Source organism: Lithobates pipiens, unplaced genomic scaffold (assembly GCF_037356315.1).
Source record: "Lithobates pipiens isolate NorthernLeopardFrog02 unplaced genomic scaffold, aLitPip1_a1.2 Scaffold_23, whole genome shotgun sequence".
NCBI classification, from domain to species: domain Eukaryota; kingdom Metazoa; phylum Chordata; class Amphibia; order Anura; family Ranidae; genus Lithobates; species Lithobates pipiens.
The window spans coordinates 209,820,464-209,834,902 of NW_027507785.1; the positions used below are offsets into that span (position 1 = coordinate 209,820,464).

Consider the following 14,439-nt stretch of genomic DNA (forward strand, 5'->3'; position numbering starts at 1 on the left):
TATTTAAAAAATATTATTGCGTCTTTGCTCAGATTCACAAAAAAAAAAAAAAAAACATTGTATTTTCTTGATATAATTCAGCTGCAGTACAAGGTCATACATGCCTATGAAAAATTTTAGACTGGAAAAGTGATGGACTAGTTTATATTTTTTGACAAGTTTTGATATGCCCCTGACAAGAGCTTGCAAAAAATGCTAAAGTTGAAATGGCATACAAGAAATTTGCATCTTATAAGTGGCATGCAGGCCATATTTGGATCATGTAACATGTTCTTCTTTTTGTCAGCTCTTATAAGACAATTACTGTTGATAAGACAATTTCGATCATGTATTAAATACAAAAATACATTTTAATGCAGGAACTTAGCCATCTAAGGATATAACCTAAGGCCATTTTTTCTGCATATGTTTGACAGTACATTTTATATTTCTATAACATCTGGGGATTTACAGATGATTAAGTCTGGATAAGAAGATGTCTGACATTCATAAGGTTCATTGGTTTCTTAGGGTATACATCATAACTATTAAATAATGTCTATATATATATCTCTGCTCCACTAGGGTGTTGCTGGAAAACCAGGTCCAAGGGGACAACGAGGTCCAACGGTGAGTGCTCTTCTAGGTTACAACTCTAATTGCCTTCTAGATTGATTGACTCGTATCCCAAATATTTCAAACATGACCACATTAATAGTTTTATAATGTAAATAATAAGAAGACTAATGGACTTAATTTATTTGCTCACACAGGGTCCACGGGGCGCTAGAGGTCCAAGGGGTCCTACTGGAAAACCAGGTCCTAAGGTAATTATCATGTTTTTATCATTCTCCTCAGAGTGCTACGGGCCAGTATAAGATATTGTATCATTTTATTTTTATATTAAAGCAATCAAAATATATTGTATCATATAAAATATTAACAAAAATTATTGGGTGGGAGTTACACATGTTTTCTTCTCATATATGTTAGGAATTTCAGCAGCTAGATCATCCTGTCACAGATCTGACCTTGGAGTTTTACTCCCCTTTGATTTTTTTCATATTTTTTAATATGAAATAAAATAGAAATTGAACAAAAAAGTGGGATCCCCTCTTAAATATTTTGATAGGGCTTGTGAACTTTTGCAGAGATCCTACCATTGTCTTAGCGAGAAATATTTGGTTCGTTTATTGAATCCTTTATCTTCTGTAAAAACAGAAATAGATTTGTGTAGACCCTTTCTTTAGCTTATATTGAAATACTGAAAATGATTAAATATTATAGGCTGAAAACACCCAGTGATATAAATGATATATAACATTTAACTATGTTCCATGTTCACTGAACAACGCACTGTTTTCTCTCATGTGTACAGGGCACAGCAGGAAATGATGGTCCTCCCGGCCCACCTGGTGAAAGAGTAAGTGATGGGTGATGCTTGTATTCAACTCTGTTATTTCTTTTGTCAACACTGTTATTTGAAGAGCTTTTACAATTTTCTCATCTTTAATCTTTGTTCTTCAATCTGTATTCCACTAGTATATTGTTAGCTGGCGGTACAGTAACCCGTTCCTGCATAAACCTTTGTATACATGTGGTGGAGCTGTTTCCTGACATTCGTAGTACATACATTTGTATTTCTTTGGGTGATGGAAATGATGATATCTTATTTGTGGCAAAGGGATCATAGAATTGTCAATGTATCAAAGTCTTATCTGATGCTTTTCTTAAGGTACACAAAGGTCCAACTAAACACAAAGGGGCTAATGTCTGAAAAGTGCAGTGGCAAGAACATGTTTTGCTAACAATAGCAAACATTCAGCTTCCAAATGTAATTTTTATGGACCACAGCAATAACAAACAAAAATTTTTTTCATTGGCTGTGGTTGCTAAAAAGTAATTTTTTTGTTACCACGCTTTTCAGACAGGTGCCCATAAATAAAGTTGACAAATATACCAGGCACACACTTTTCATGGAATATACATATGCTCATTCTTCACAGTCTAATAAACAGAGTACATTCTGGCTGTCACATGTCAAATAAGGCTCTATACCTGAAACAAAAGGGTCTAATTTCTCTTATAAAGTAATGCCTAAGATCATTAGCTTTAGTGTCCAAAATGTGGCATATTTTCTCATTGAGTTATTTCAGAATACTATACAGAATTTTGGCCACTAGATGGAGCTGATGATTAAAGAGATTACTCTAAAAGAGAAATTAATTGGTTTAACTTAATGCATTCTATGCATTAAGATAAAAAACCTTCTGTGCAGCAGCCCCCCCAGCCACCTTAATACTTACAGTACCTGAGCCCATTTTGATCCAGCGATGTTTCACAAGAGGCTTGGCTGTCCGGGATGTTCCCTCCTCATGGGCACCATTAGCTTCCACTGCTGTCAATCAAAGTCAGTGAGCCAATGAGGAGAGAAAGGGAGCAGGGCCAGGCTGTGGCTCCATGTGTAAATCAACACACAGAGCATCAGCCTGGCTCGAGTGCCCCCCGTAGCAAGCTGCTTGTTGTGGGGGCATTTGGCAGGAGGGAGGGGTCAGGAACACTTGCGAGAAGAGGATCTTGGCTGCTCTGTGCTAAACCGCTGCAAAAAGCAGGTAAGTATGACATGTTTGTTATTTTTACACAAAAAAATTAGACTTTAGTATCACTTTAAAGCCTGGTGTGCGCAGCATGCTGCAAGAAAGTATGCATACCTCCCAACTTTTTGAGATGGAAAAAAAGAACACTCATTAGCAAAAGTATGTAGGCATAGGGCATACCACCTGCCACACCTCCTTAGAGGAGATTTCTACAAAAAAATATTAGTTAAACCCACATAAATGCACTGCACTGATCTGATACAGGCGAATGCACTGTGTTTGAGACCTGCATTTGGGGTGTTATTAGGATTATATTGACACACACAGCAGATTGCACACCCAGTGCATTTTGCTATGGGAAACATAGTTTCCAGTGTAAACGGGCTCTTATACTGGTAGTGACAATGTTTGGTTGCATATTTATAGGCTTACCCTTGTTCATAGATTTATTGTGGCCAGAGTGTTTTGGAACAATTTTATACCACATCTGTGTTTATAAAGCCTTTGTTTAAAGGAACTAAAAAGGTTCCTGAAGATTTTTCCTCTTAGGGCCTGTTTAAACCAGATGCAGAAGGATGTGTTTTAAGGCAGTATAGACATAGTACATTTGCATATGCAAGTAAATACACCATTTCAATGCTGTTATGTGCAGTTAAAAGAAGTACAGCATTCTGCATTTTTCTGCACCAGAACATGCTGAAAATGCACTGCATGCATATAAACTCATCACCAACGGACGTGAATACTTTTTTTTTGCTAGAAAATGACTTAGAACCCCAAAACATTATATATATTGTTTTATAACACCCTAGAGAATAAAATTACGGCCGTTGCAATACTTTCTGTCACACCATATTTGCTCAGCAGTCTTACAAGCGCACTTTTTTGGGAAAAAATTACATTTTTGAATAAAAAAATAAGACATCAGTAAATTTAGCCCATTTTTTTATATTGTGAAATATAATGTTATGCCAAGTAGACTCATACCCAACATGTCACACTTCAAAATTGCGCCTGCTCGTGTAATGACAACACATTTTTACCCTTAAAAATCTCTATTGGCGATGTTTAAAAAATTCTACAGGTTGCATGTTTTGAGTTACAGAGGAGGTCTAGGGCTATAATTATTGCTCTCGCTCTACCAATCACGGAAATAGCTTGCATTTGTGTTTAGAAGACTGTTTTCATATGCAGGCGCTACTCAGATATGCGCTCGCTTTTGCACGTAAGCTCAACGGGAAGGGGTGCGTTTAAAAAAAATTATTTTTCTTATTTATTTTATCTTTTTATTTTTACACTATTCTTTTTAAAAAGTGTCACTTTTATTCCTATTGCAAGTTATGTAAATATCTCTTATAATAGAAAAAAGCATGAAAGGACCTCTTAAATATGAGATCTGGGGTCAAAAAGACCATAGATATCATATTTACATTAAAATGCAATAAAAAAAAAGAAAGAAAGAAATTGTCATTTAAAAAAAAGAAAAAAAAAAGTCTCTTTAAGAGCTATGCGCAGAAGTGACATTTTGACATTGCTTCTGCCCTGCAATGATATGGAGACAGATGGGGGCCATCTTCCTCTCACTCGCCTCCATGTCAGGCCAGAAGAAGGATCCGATTGCCTCGGAGCGCAGCGGCAGGGGGGACCCTCTCCCGCCGCCGATTAAAGTGATCTTGCGGCGAATCCGCCCGCTGAAGAAGGGGATACGAGGGTTATGGCAGCTAGCTGATATTGATATTGATGATATTCCTCTTCAAAGCACCGACGTATAACGACGGTGGGTGGTCCGAAAGTGGTTAAACAACTTTTTTCCTTTAATAAGTGAAATAATAATTTAAAAACTGCACCTTGGATTTACGCAGGTTATCTTTGTGCCATTTGTGCCCCACTGGGGAGATTTCCCTTTACTTTCTGTTCTCTAGACATAATGCTAAGTGAACAGAAATCTCTCCAAAGTGAGAATAAGTACCCCTTAGGCCTTGCTTCCACTTGCAGCTGATGGGCAGTAAAAACAGTTGGTTGAGCTGTGTTTTTAATGCCTCCCCCCAACATCTCCCACACAAGCTGCAAAAACAACCATATGTGGGTATACACATCCCACAACTGTGATGCTTTGCTTCACTGCATGGCCTATATTCTCTCCCTTGTCTCATCCAAGTAAATGGGGCTGAGTTCCAACTGTGTACAATGCATGCAGTTTTCTTTCTTTAATAACCAACACGTTATACTTACCTGCCTGATTTTGCACAGAGCCCAGAGTCTCCTCTTCTGGGGTCCTCTACTTGTGCTCTTGGCTCTTTCTCCTATCCAAATGCCCAGTAGCAAGTAGCCTGCTATGGAGGAAGTCATGCTGTGTGTGTCTATAGAGCCCCTCCTCCCCACTCCTCCCTTACATGATTTGACTGACAACTGCTGCTCTCAGCCAAGCTTGTGATAGCACAAAGAGGGAAGAGAAAGTCTGAAGCCCTGCACAGTGCTGGATCATTTATCCTTACAACCACTTTAATTGTCTTACACCAGCACTTGCAGGTAACAGCTTTCAATGCTGCTGGCTCCTGGTCACTCATGGCTGCAGGGTTTTGTGTTTCTATTGGTTTACCCAGTGTAGATAAACTCAACTCACTGCATACAAGGGTGGCTTTATGGGATGTTGCAGAAGAAATTAGCCAACCTAAAGGGCGCTGTCATGATGGCACCAGCTTAAACTGGAACAAATGCCAGGATTAAAAGATGAAGAAGCAGCATACTCAGTAAGTGTTTAAATCAGCTGCTGAAAATGCTACAAAAACATTGCGTTTAAAATCACTTTAAACACCTGAAAATATCCTACTCTCCAGCCTTTTCAAAATCATTTTCACTACTTGCACGCCTCCTTGTGGGCTTTCTGCTTTGGACCCTCAGATAAATGCCTGGTTGCTCCTTTATTAAAAAAACCCACCACTTTACTTCTAATATGTCTAGATACCTCTCTAGGTAGGGTACCTGGTGTTGCAGTAAGTATATACTTTGAAGCTTTATATACAACAGTATAGTTTAGTGTGTAAACAATGGAGTTGATATACTAAGAATGGAGAGTGCAAAATCAGGTGCAGATGTCCATAGAAACCAATCAGCTTCCAGGTTTTTTGTACAAGCTTACACTCTCCAGTTTTAGTAAACCGACCCAAATATATTTATGGAGTGTTGAAATTTCTAAGTGTTGAAATTGCTTTTGGGTAAGACAGCAGTGGATATGAAGGAGTTGCAGTAGTCGTTTCTTGCTGCTGATTCTTCTCCCACATTGAGACTCTGTTTTGCAAAGCAATGCCATCTTCTATATCTCTGAAAAAATTATCTGAACCTTCACAACAGACAATCTATATAATAATGCAGACTGTTGTAATTATCTGCATATTGTTCGGTGACACACTGTGCAGCTATAGCTCCCTGCAGGACTTTAGTGTTAACACAGCAAGGTGGCTTGAAATGGTGTGATCTATACATGCAGTGTAAATCTCCCTTATTTTTCATGTGATATCGTATGCAAACATAAAAGGCATGAGCATCCTTGCTTTTTTTGCTTTTATGCCTTGCTTCAGTGTCAGAAGTGAAATACGAGGATACAGCAATTTAACATAAGTGTCTTGAATTATTTCAGCATGATGTTTGTGCTTGTAAGTGCAGTACATTAAAGCTAGGGGTAGGCATTTAGGTTTTGCCTTGTGGGCACAGCATATTTGGTGAATTACACTTATTTGCAACCTTCCAGGTGAACAGCTGATCCTTTTACATATGCTTGTTGACTTGAGTCAAAGCAAATCACATAATTCATACATCTCAGTTATATGGATTCAGTGGGGTTGATTTACCAAAGGCAAATAGGCTGTTCACTTTGCAAGGGAATGTGCCCCAGAGCTTAGTGAATGTGATGACATTTCACTTTGCAAAGAATACTCAGCCACATGCAAGGAAAAATCAAAAATTTTGCTTGCAAATGATTGGATGATGCAAGTCACTACACTCTGGGGAAAATTTGCTTTCAAGTTGCAACTTTCCTTGCAAAGTGAATAATCTATTTGTTATCAGTACATCAACCCAAATCATTTTTATTATTATTCACAAAACAAAGCATTTTGGTATGGCTATGTAAAAAAGAATATGCCATTTTTCTTACAGGGTGTCGGTGTATTTAAAGTGTTAGTTTGCCTATGCAGAAAAAATGTAAAGCTGAATAAACACTGTACAACCCACCACTCCCCCCTGTCCTTGCTGTACTTACCTCTGTGGATGGTGAGTTGTCAGCAGTGCACCCACACAGTTGGTCCAGCAGTATGGGGAAGAGCCGCACAGAGGAGCGGAATACAAACACAAAGTTCCTCACTAAATAGCGCTGAGGGATAAAAGTCTGTACAGCCACAAATTGGTACTCATAAGGCTGATGGCTGGTATATGTGGTCACACAAAGATGGATGACCACATAAAGAAGTTATATAATCATATAAAAATGTATTGGTCAAACAAAAAAGCCTAAGAAAGAAGAGAAATCTTGTTAAAAACAGACTGATATTATATTGTCAGTAACAGAACTGTCATTATCCCAAATGGTATATAAAGAAAGGCTGTATCCACGTACCATATACAGAAAAGAGGGAAATCCCCAGATTGCTCAGCCAGCTGTGTGGGCACTGTTAACTCAACATTCATGGAGGCGAGTACAGCAGGGACTGAGGGGTTGGGGACGGTGTTCAGTGTTAGATCACCGTTTTACTTTTTTTCTGTAATAGTGACCTACTGCTTTAACAAATTGTAAAATCAAATGGTCTTATTATAATAATGTCCATAAGATTACAAAGCCAGGGCCAGGACTGTGGGTAGGCTGGGCCTGCAAAGATGGTCTCCAATTTATTGTAGCACCAATGTAAGAACATTTGGCAATCTGCATCCAAAGAAATTAATGTTTGTCATTTACAGTTGGCAGTGATGGCTGCTTCTCAAAATTTTTGATGAGTGGCAAGCAGACCTGGCCCCCTCACTCGCCCCCTCCCCACGCAGGAGATGGAGGGGAAGGCAGTGATCACTGGCCTTACCTTAGGAGGCCGATGACAAGGTGGTGCTGGATCTGGGGTAGGGCTCCTGCGCTTCCGCCTGCTCCTCGCTCCAGGCTGCCAAGGAAAGAGTCGGGGCCGTTGCTTCTCCTCCCAGCTGAACAGGCATTGCTTCTTCTCCAGGCCGAACAGGAAGTGGGAGCCCTGGCCAATTGGTTCTCAGGACCCACTTCCTGATTGTCCGGGAGGAGAAGCAGGAAGACATAAGCAAATATTAATTTGCTAATGTCACACAACTGGGTGGGCTCAGGGTGCAGTGCTCTGCACGCCAACCCCACCTTTCATTGAAGCTAATTAGATCCTCAGGATCTAATCATGTGCTTCAAAAAAAATGTTTTTTACTATAAAACTGGGCTTGTTTGTGTGGTATATTGGGTATACCTTTACACTTTATCTATCATAGAGCCAACCCACAAACATGTTATATATATTGCAGCTTATCAGTCTTGAGATGTAGTGACTGCTTTAGTTTCTATCTCAGACTATATAGAATTAGTACACTATAATATATTACAGAACTGGTAAGCTTCATTATATTACATTTTTGTTTTACATTTAGACGTGCTTTAAGAAAGTTGAGTGTTGTGACCTACCTTATTTTTTTAAAGAACAAAATCAGGTATATAGCAACCCCCACAATGCCTAGAGATGACAAAGAAGGTATTATTTTCTTTTGACTCAACAAAACTGGTGTTCTGCGTTTTATTTTTTGCTAAAATTAGACGTATATCCAGATAACATACTTTTATCCCTTACTTAGATATTGAGATGTGATGATAAAAAAATTTATTTTTTAGTTCACTTATTTTAATATAAGGTCAGTCTCTGACCCCACTTACAATTTTCTTTGGTTCGCTCTTGCTTGTTGGTGCTAAAGATTCTGTGATTTAATAGTCAAGCAACTATATCAAAGTGAATATTTTTACAATCAGTACATTTCCTTGGATTTCTGGACCATTAGCATATCAGATTCTTCACTTTGATCTACAGAATGTATATCTAAACTGAATTTTCTGTGTTACCTTCTCTTTTACTTTCAATGATTCTTGCTGGAGATGGTGCTACGCAGGGATCTAATAGAGCAGAACAGACTATAGAAGGCTTTACATCAAATCCGCTGTGTTCCAGTCTGCTTCATTGCTATACACATTATAGTTGTTTGATCTTTCATTTACTCTAATTACTGTAGTACCAAGGGCACAATCTAATTTACTGCTAATAGGGAAATGTTGACTATAATATAATTTTCCTTTACTTAGCACATTGATCATCTGCTATCCTAACCTTCGTTGATACCGGCATATAGAATGTAATGAATGTTTGCAGTGTTTCACTTATTAACGATTGCCATTATCTTTCTTTGCATCCCAGGGACCTCAAGGACCACAGGGCCCTGTTGGCTTCCCAGGACCGAAGGGCCCCCCTGTAAGTATATGAGAGTTCAAACTCTGTATATGTAACATAAATGAGCTTGTAGCTTCAGTGGCTCCAGATTTTTATATTTATTGCTGCTGCCTTTCTGAATTACTTTGGTACTCTGGAATCACTTAATAAAATTAGACAATAGCCTTGGAACATTACGCATAGTTAGCTGTAGAGGCAATAGAATGACTCTGTTCCTTAAAGTTATTATTCGTTGATGTTACCCAGTACATTCTGTTTTTAATATGCTACACGGGATTGTATTATGTACTAATTATGACGTTAATAGAAACATTGCTTAAAAATGCCCTTTCTGCCTCTCATCTTAATATTTATAATATAAAGTTGTAAGCATATATAATTAAGGCAGAGTGTGAAGATACACATCAACATAAGGCATATATTCAACATGTATTTATCTTATGCATAGCAGAATATCACAGAATGAACATTTCTGTGATGATTTCAATGCATGCAATGGGTGAATATAATAGAGTTAATATAAGATAAAGGTAAATTACAGTGAAAATTTAAAATTGCATCTTCAAAGGCAAATATAGGATACAACTTACCTTTCCATCCCTGATTTGCACACTTATACCTTGTACACACGGTCAGAAATTCAGACTGAAAAGGTCCGATCGGATTATATTGTCAGAAAATCCGATCGTGTGTGGGCTCTATTGGACATTTTCCGTCGGAAATTCCAACGGAAAAAATGTGAGAGCAGGGTCTCAAATTTTCCAACAAAAAAATCCGATCTGACTTTTTCCGATGTTTTGTAGAGAATTCCAATCGGATAAAGTGCCACGCATGCTCAGATCAAATTACGAGACCAAAGCTATTGGCTACTAGCTTCAACATAGTCCCGTCATAACGAACGAACGTCATCACATTCCGAATGATCTGATTTTCCGACAACTTTGTCCGACCGTGTGTATGCAACACCAGTTTAGGACAAAATTTGTCGGAAAAAATCCGACAGATTTTGTGGTTGGAATGTCCGACCGTGTGTACAAGGCATTACATAGTTGCAGTGTACTAAACAGCACCATTGTATAAAACTGACTTACCTGGAACTGGTTCTTTTGCATCCCTAAATGCTGATCCCCATTAAAGTCACATTCAAATTAATGCTGAGTACAGCACAATGTGATGAGAACCTGCAAAGAAAATAATATAACACTCCGATTATGTTAAACTGAGTGAACTATTTGCAAATCCCTAATAGTATTATGAATTTAACAACTGATTTAACATATTGTATGGAATGGTTCTTTAAGTCTGCATATAATATACTGTCCCATAAGCAGCAATCAAAAATCTGCTGACTTGCGCAAAATAATTGATGTACTTGCAGTCACATGTAACAGTCTGGCCAATCAGATTTTTTTTGTGTTTATCATTAATAAACATCTTGAAGTTTTTAATTTTGACCTCTAACTTCATATTTTGTCTATTTAAGGGGCCTCCTGGAAAGGATGGGTTGCCCGGCCACCCTGGACAGCGTGGTGAGACTGTAAGTATTTTAATCTATGTGTTGATTGTCAGCTGTTCCACACCCATGTCACTTTCTGAGAGCTACTTTCTCTACACATTCCTGGACAGGTATGGGAAGACTCACCACAGATTAGAAGGCAGATGTGTTCTCATACCTGGTTAGACTTGTTTATAGCAAGTAGCACGCAAGTTAGTTCAGAAGGGTGGGTGTCAAACAGCTGTAAAAACTCATATGCTGGGTATGAAGGCTGCTGATTAAATTAACCCTCATTGCTATACCTGTGTTTAGTTATGTGGATTGTTTAATTAGCTTTCTTCCAACATCATTGAAGCAAACCTTTCCTGAGAAACAAATTGGGCTGGTATTGCAAATTCTCATCTGAAGATGCTAGTTTCTGGTTAGTGCAATGACCAGCTAAGTATAAAAAGGTTTGAGTCCTTGATCTGGAACAAGTATACATATCTGTAAAGTCAGAATAAGGACAGACATCCTTGTTTGAATACTTGTTCCAAAGGACACAATGGGGTTGATTTACTAAAGGCAAATCCATTTTGCACTATAAGTGCACTGCAAGTGCAGTCGCTTTAGATCTCAGGGGAAGATCTGAAATGAGGAGAAGCTCTGCTGATTTTATCATCCAATCATATACGAGCAAAAATGCTGTTTTTTTATTGTCCTTGCTTGTCCCCCTCAGATCTACAGTGACTGCATTTCCAAGTGCACTTGTAGTGCAAAGTGGATTTGCCTTTAGTAAATAAACCCCAATGTATTGCAGTCAGAGGGTAAATATGGCAAGCAAGAGCTAGCAACGGCAGAATGTAAGTTAGCAATGGCAGCACCTATGTCCTCTGTAAAGGTTTACTTTTTTCTTGTTTTCTACTTTTTCCCTTATTGATTTCCAATTTCCAGGTGGCCTAGCTGAATTAATTATATGGTGAAAAGTGTTTTTATATCATTGTATTAATTGAGCACAGTTAAATGGAAGTGGGAAATATTTGGGAAGATATAGAGGCTATCAGTGTACATTTACAGAATATTAAACATCACAGCATAGAGAATATTCTACTTTAGACATTAGAGTAATTCTGACTCCAGTAACCACAATGCCCTTGAAAGGGTTGACAATCACATTCAATCACAATTCTGATGTAGGACAAATAAACACATGCATGAATGTAACTGTTTGGCTAGAATGTAATACACTTTTTGTTAAAACCAAAGTTTACCTTTGTGGGAGCATTTGTAATTTGCTGGAGGCTCTTAAATTACCAACTGTGCTCAGGGAGAGATACCAAACATTTTACTGTTATTGTAGGAATTGGAGTCAAAGTTGTGTGTCTACAGAATATAACAGACTAGCAGACTGTATACAACATACATTTAGACATCAGTGTTTATAGACACAGCCTTCTGTAGATACAGACCTGTCTATAGTTTTATAGTACACAGCCAAATTGTAACATTTTACATTAGACACAATAATTATGAAATTACATTTAAAATAGGCTTTACTTACTTAGATTATTAATATTCTGTTACAGTTTTCAGTTTTGTAGAATGGTAAAGTTGGGTTTCAAGTATATATTTTAGAATGTATAACTAGATACACTGTTTTGCAAAGACAGTTTAAGAACCAATCCTCTACCCATTTTCTAGATAATTAATTTATACAGGATCATTGATCTCCAAAGCATCTGCCATTAATGGGCCCCGGCTATTAAATTTGCTGCAGATACTGGATGTTCATAGAATTGCTTCACAAATATGGCAGAAAGCGAATAACACTAACCATTTGCTTCTTCATTTAATATGTTGCCTGTGCTGCTTTCACTCACTACTTTCCTTGCAGGTGCATCTCAGAATCATCACTATTTGCTTTAGCCCCACCTAAAATCTTTAATTGTTTTGTTTTTGTTTTTTGTTCACAGTTATTGTATATTTCTAAAGGAAACTATCATCACAGTGATCTCTGTTATTTTTTTATTTTGTACACCATTCCACTGATCTGTCACTTGTTATTTTGGTGCTCTGTGACAAGAGCATCATAGTTAGAAAGTTGAATGATACAACTAAAATAGAAAGAATATTCTGGCACACATATTTTTAATACATTCAGAATTATAGAATTCCTCTATTCATCTGTTTCATTTCTTTCAGCTAATGTGTTTGTTGAAACGGTGGACATTCATTCTTAGAAAACCATTTGGTTATCTTGCTGAACATTGAGTGTATGATTCATTTTTCCTCTCAAAAGCCAATCTAAAAATAGTATAAAGAAGCTATACCCTTTACACTGGGAAAATATTAATCAAAGAGGATACAGTGGTGGCCAGTGGTAATTCTTTTTTTTGGGGGGAGGGGGGTGGAAAACAGTAATATCCCCCCCAGTTGGTCGTGCCTGGAGCACTTACTCCATCTAGGGGAGCAGTGCTTCTCTCGGGATTCACCGGCGGCTTCCCTTGCTCGGCGGCTGTCACTTCCCCTGCTCTCCAGAAGCATTGCCTCGGCTTCCATTTTCTCCTTCCTCTTCGGTGGCCAATTGGGACTGTTATCTTTTTGGTCAATCAGAAAATGGGTCTCAGACCTGCTTCTTATTGGCCAGATTGGAGATCAGTGTTTCAATAGCGAATACTCATTTGCTGTTGTAAGACCTGGGTGGGCTCATGGTGCAATGCTCTGTGCCAGGAGCCCACCCTATTTTTAAGCCTATTAGAGCCTATGGCTCTAATCAGGTGCTTAAAAAAACACCCCTGCCGCTATAATTGACGTGCCCGCCGTCCTGAAAGGGGCCGTAGGCATGAATAGGGGATGGCCCCGTTGGCCGTGGATAGATTCATTCATAGCATGAGCTCTATATATTCATATAGGGGGTGGCCTGGATAGAGGCGGCAGCGACTGGGCACCCCTAATGGATGGGCCGCCATTGCTTGGACGTTTCAGCATACAACTTTGAGAAAAGAAAGAACAACCTAGAGGAACATTTCAGTTTATGAATTTGATATTTTGATGATGGTTTCCTTTTAAATATAGTAGGAAGATTCATAATATCATGAAAAGGCTGAATAGAACTAAAAGTTTTGCAATTTACACATACACAAATAGCCGTGCAAACGATACAGTCTTGGACTTGAGAATATCAGTGTACCTTTATATAACTGGGCTCAGTAGTTAAAGTTTAATCAAAGCCCATTGTTTATTATTTTTTTAAATGAGTAGAGAAGGGTTAACACATTTTTAGTGCTGACGTTGTCCCTGTTGGAGAAACTCACTTTCAATTTTGGCCCTGGTGACCACTGTCACCAGGACTGAAGGTAGAAGAAAGTCAACATTTTCAGTTGTCACCAGAAAAAGAATTGGTGTGAAATCTTCACTTGTTTTGGTGAATGGAAGGGTATTTGTTCTAGTGACAACTGAAAAGGGATTTCTGTTTCTTTGGAGAAATCACCCCTCCCTTTCTATTGGGTCTATGGGACAAAAAAAAAAAAAAAAAAAAAAAAAAATATATATATATATATATATATATATATATCATTCTCTTCAATGGATCACACATGTAAAATAAAACCTTTTCCCATTCTGTCCAAAATGAAAATATTGTAAGCTTTAGATATAGTTTAATTCAATCCAATCACAGCCACAGCTGGAAAACATTCTTGTTTCTTGGGGGGGGCACCATATATTGAGAAGGCTCTGGATAACCCCCACTAACAGTGGAACTTTGGCAATTTTACCAGTGCTAGAAATATAAAATTAGCTGTTAATTGGGCCCCGGTGCTTAGTGAAAAAAACACATATTTTAACAAAGGATAACATCACTGTTTCAGCCCAAAAAAGTGTTACTTTTTCTTACTTTATT

General features: G+C 38.1%; 1 protein-coding gene across 7 annotated transcripts in view; it reads left to right on the forward strand.

Annotated features, from left to right (window-relative positions):
- Positions 1 to 14,439, forward strand: part of COL11A1 (collagen type XI alpha 1 chain) — a 260,086-nt gene that overhangs the window by 179,243 nt on the left and 66,404 nt on the right. For all 7 annotated transcript variants that reach the window (XM_077452794.1, XM_077452798.1, XM_077452796.1 and 4 more), the window contains 5 exons: positions 565 to 609; positions 753 to 806; positions 1,358 to 1,402; positions 9,032 to 9,085; positions 10,548 to 10,601. In XM_077452794.1, coding sequence (XP_077308920.1) covers positions 565 to 609; positions 753 to 806; positions 1,358 to 1,402; positions 9,032 to 9,085; positions 10,548 to 10,601 — 252 coding nt within the window. The remainder of the gene's footprint in view (positions 1 to 564; positions 610 to 752; positions 807 to 1,357; positions 1,403 to 9,031; positions 9,086 to 10,547; positions 10,602 to 14,439) is intronic.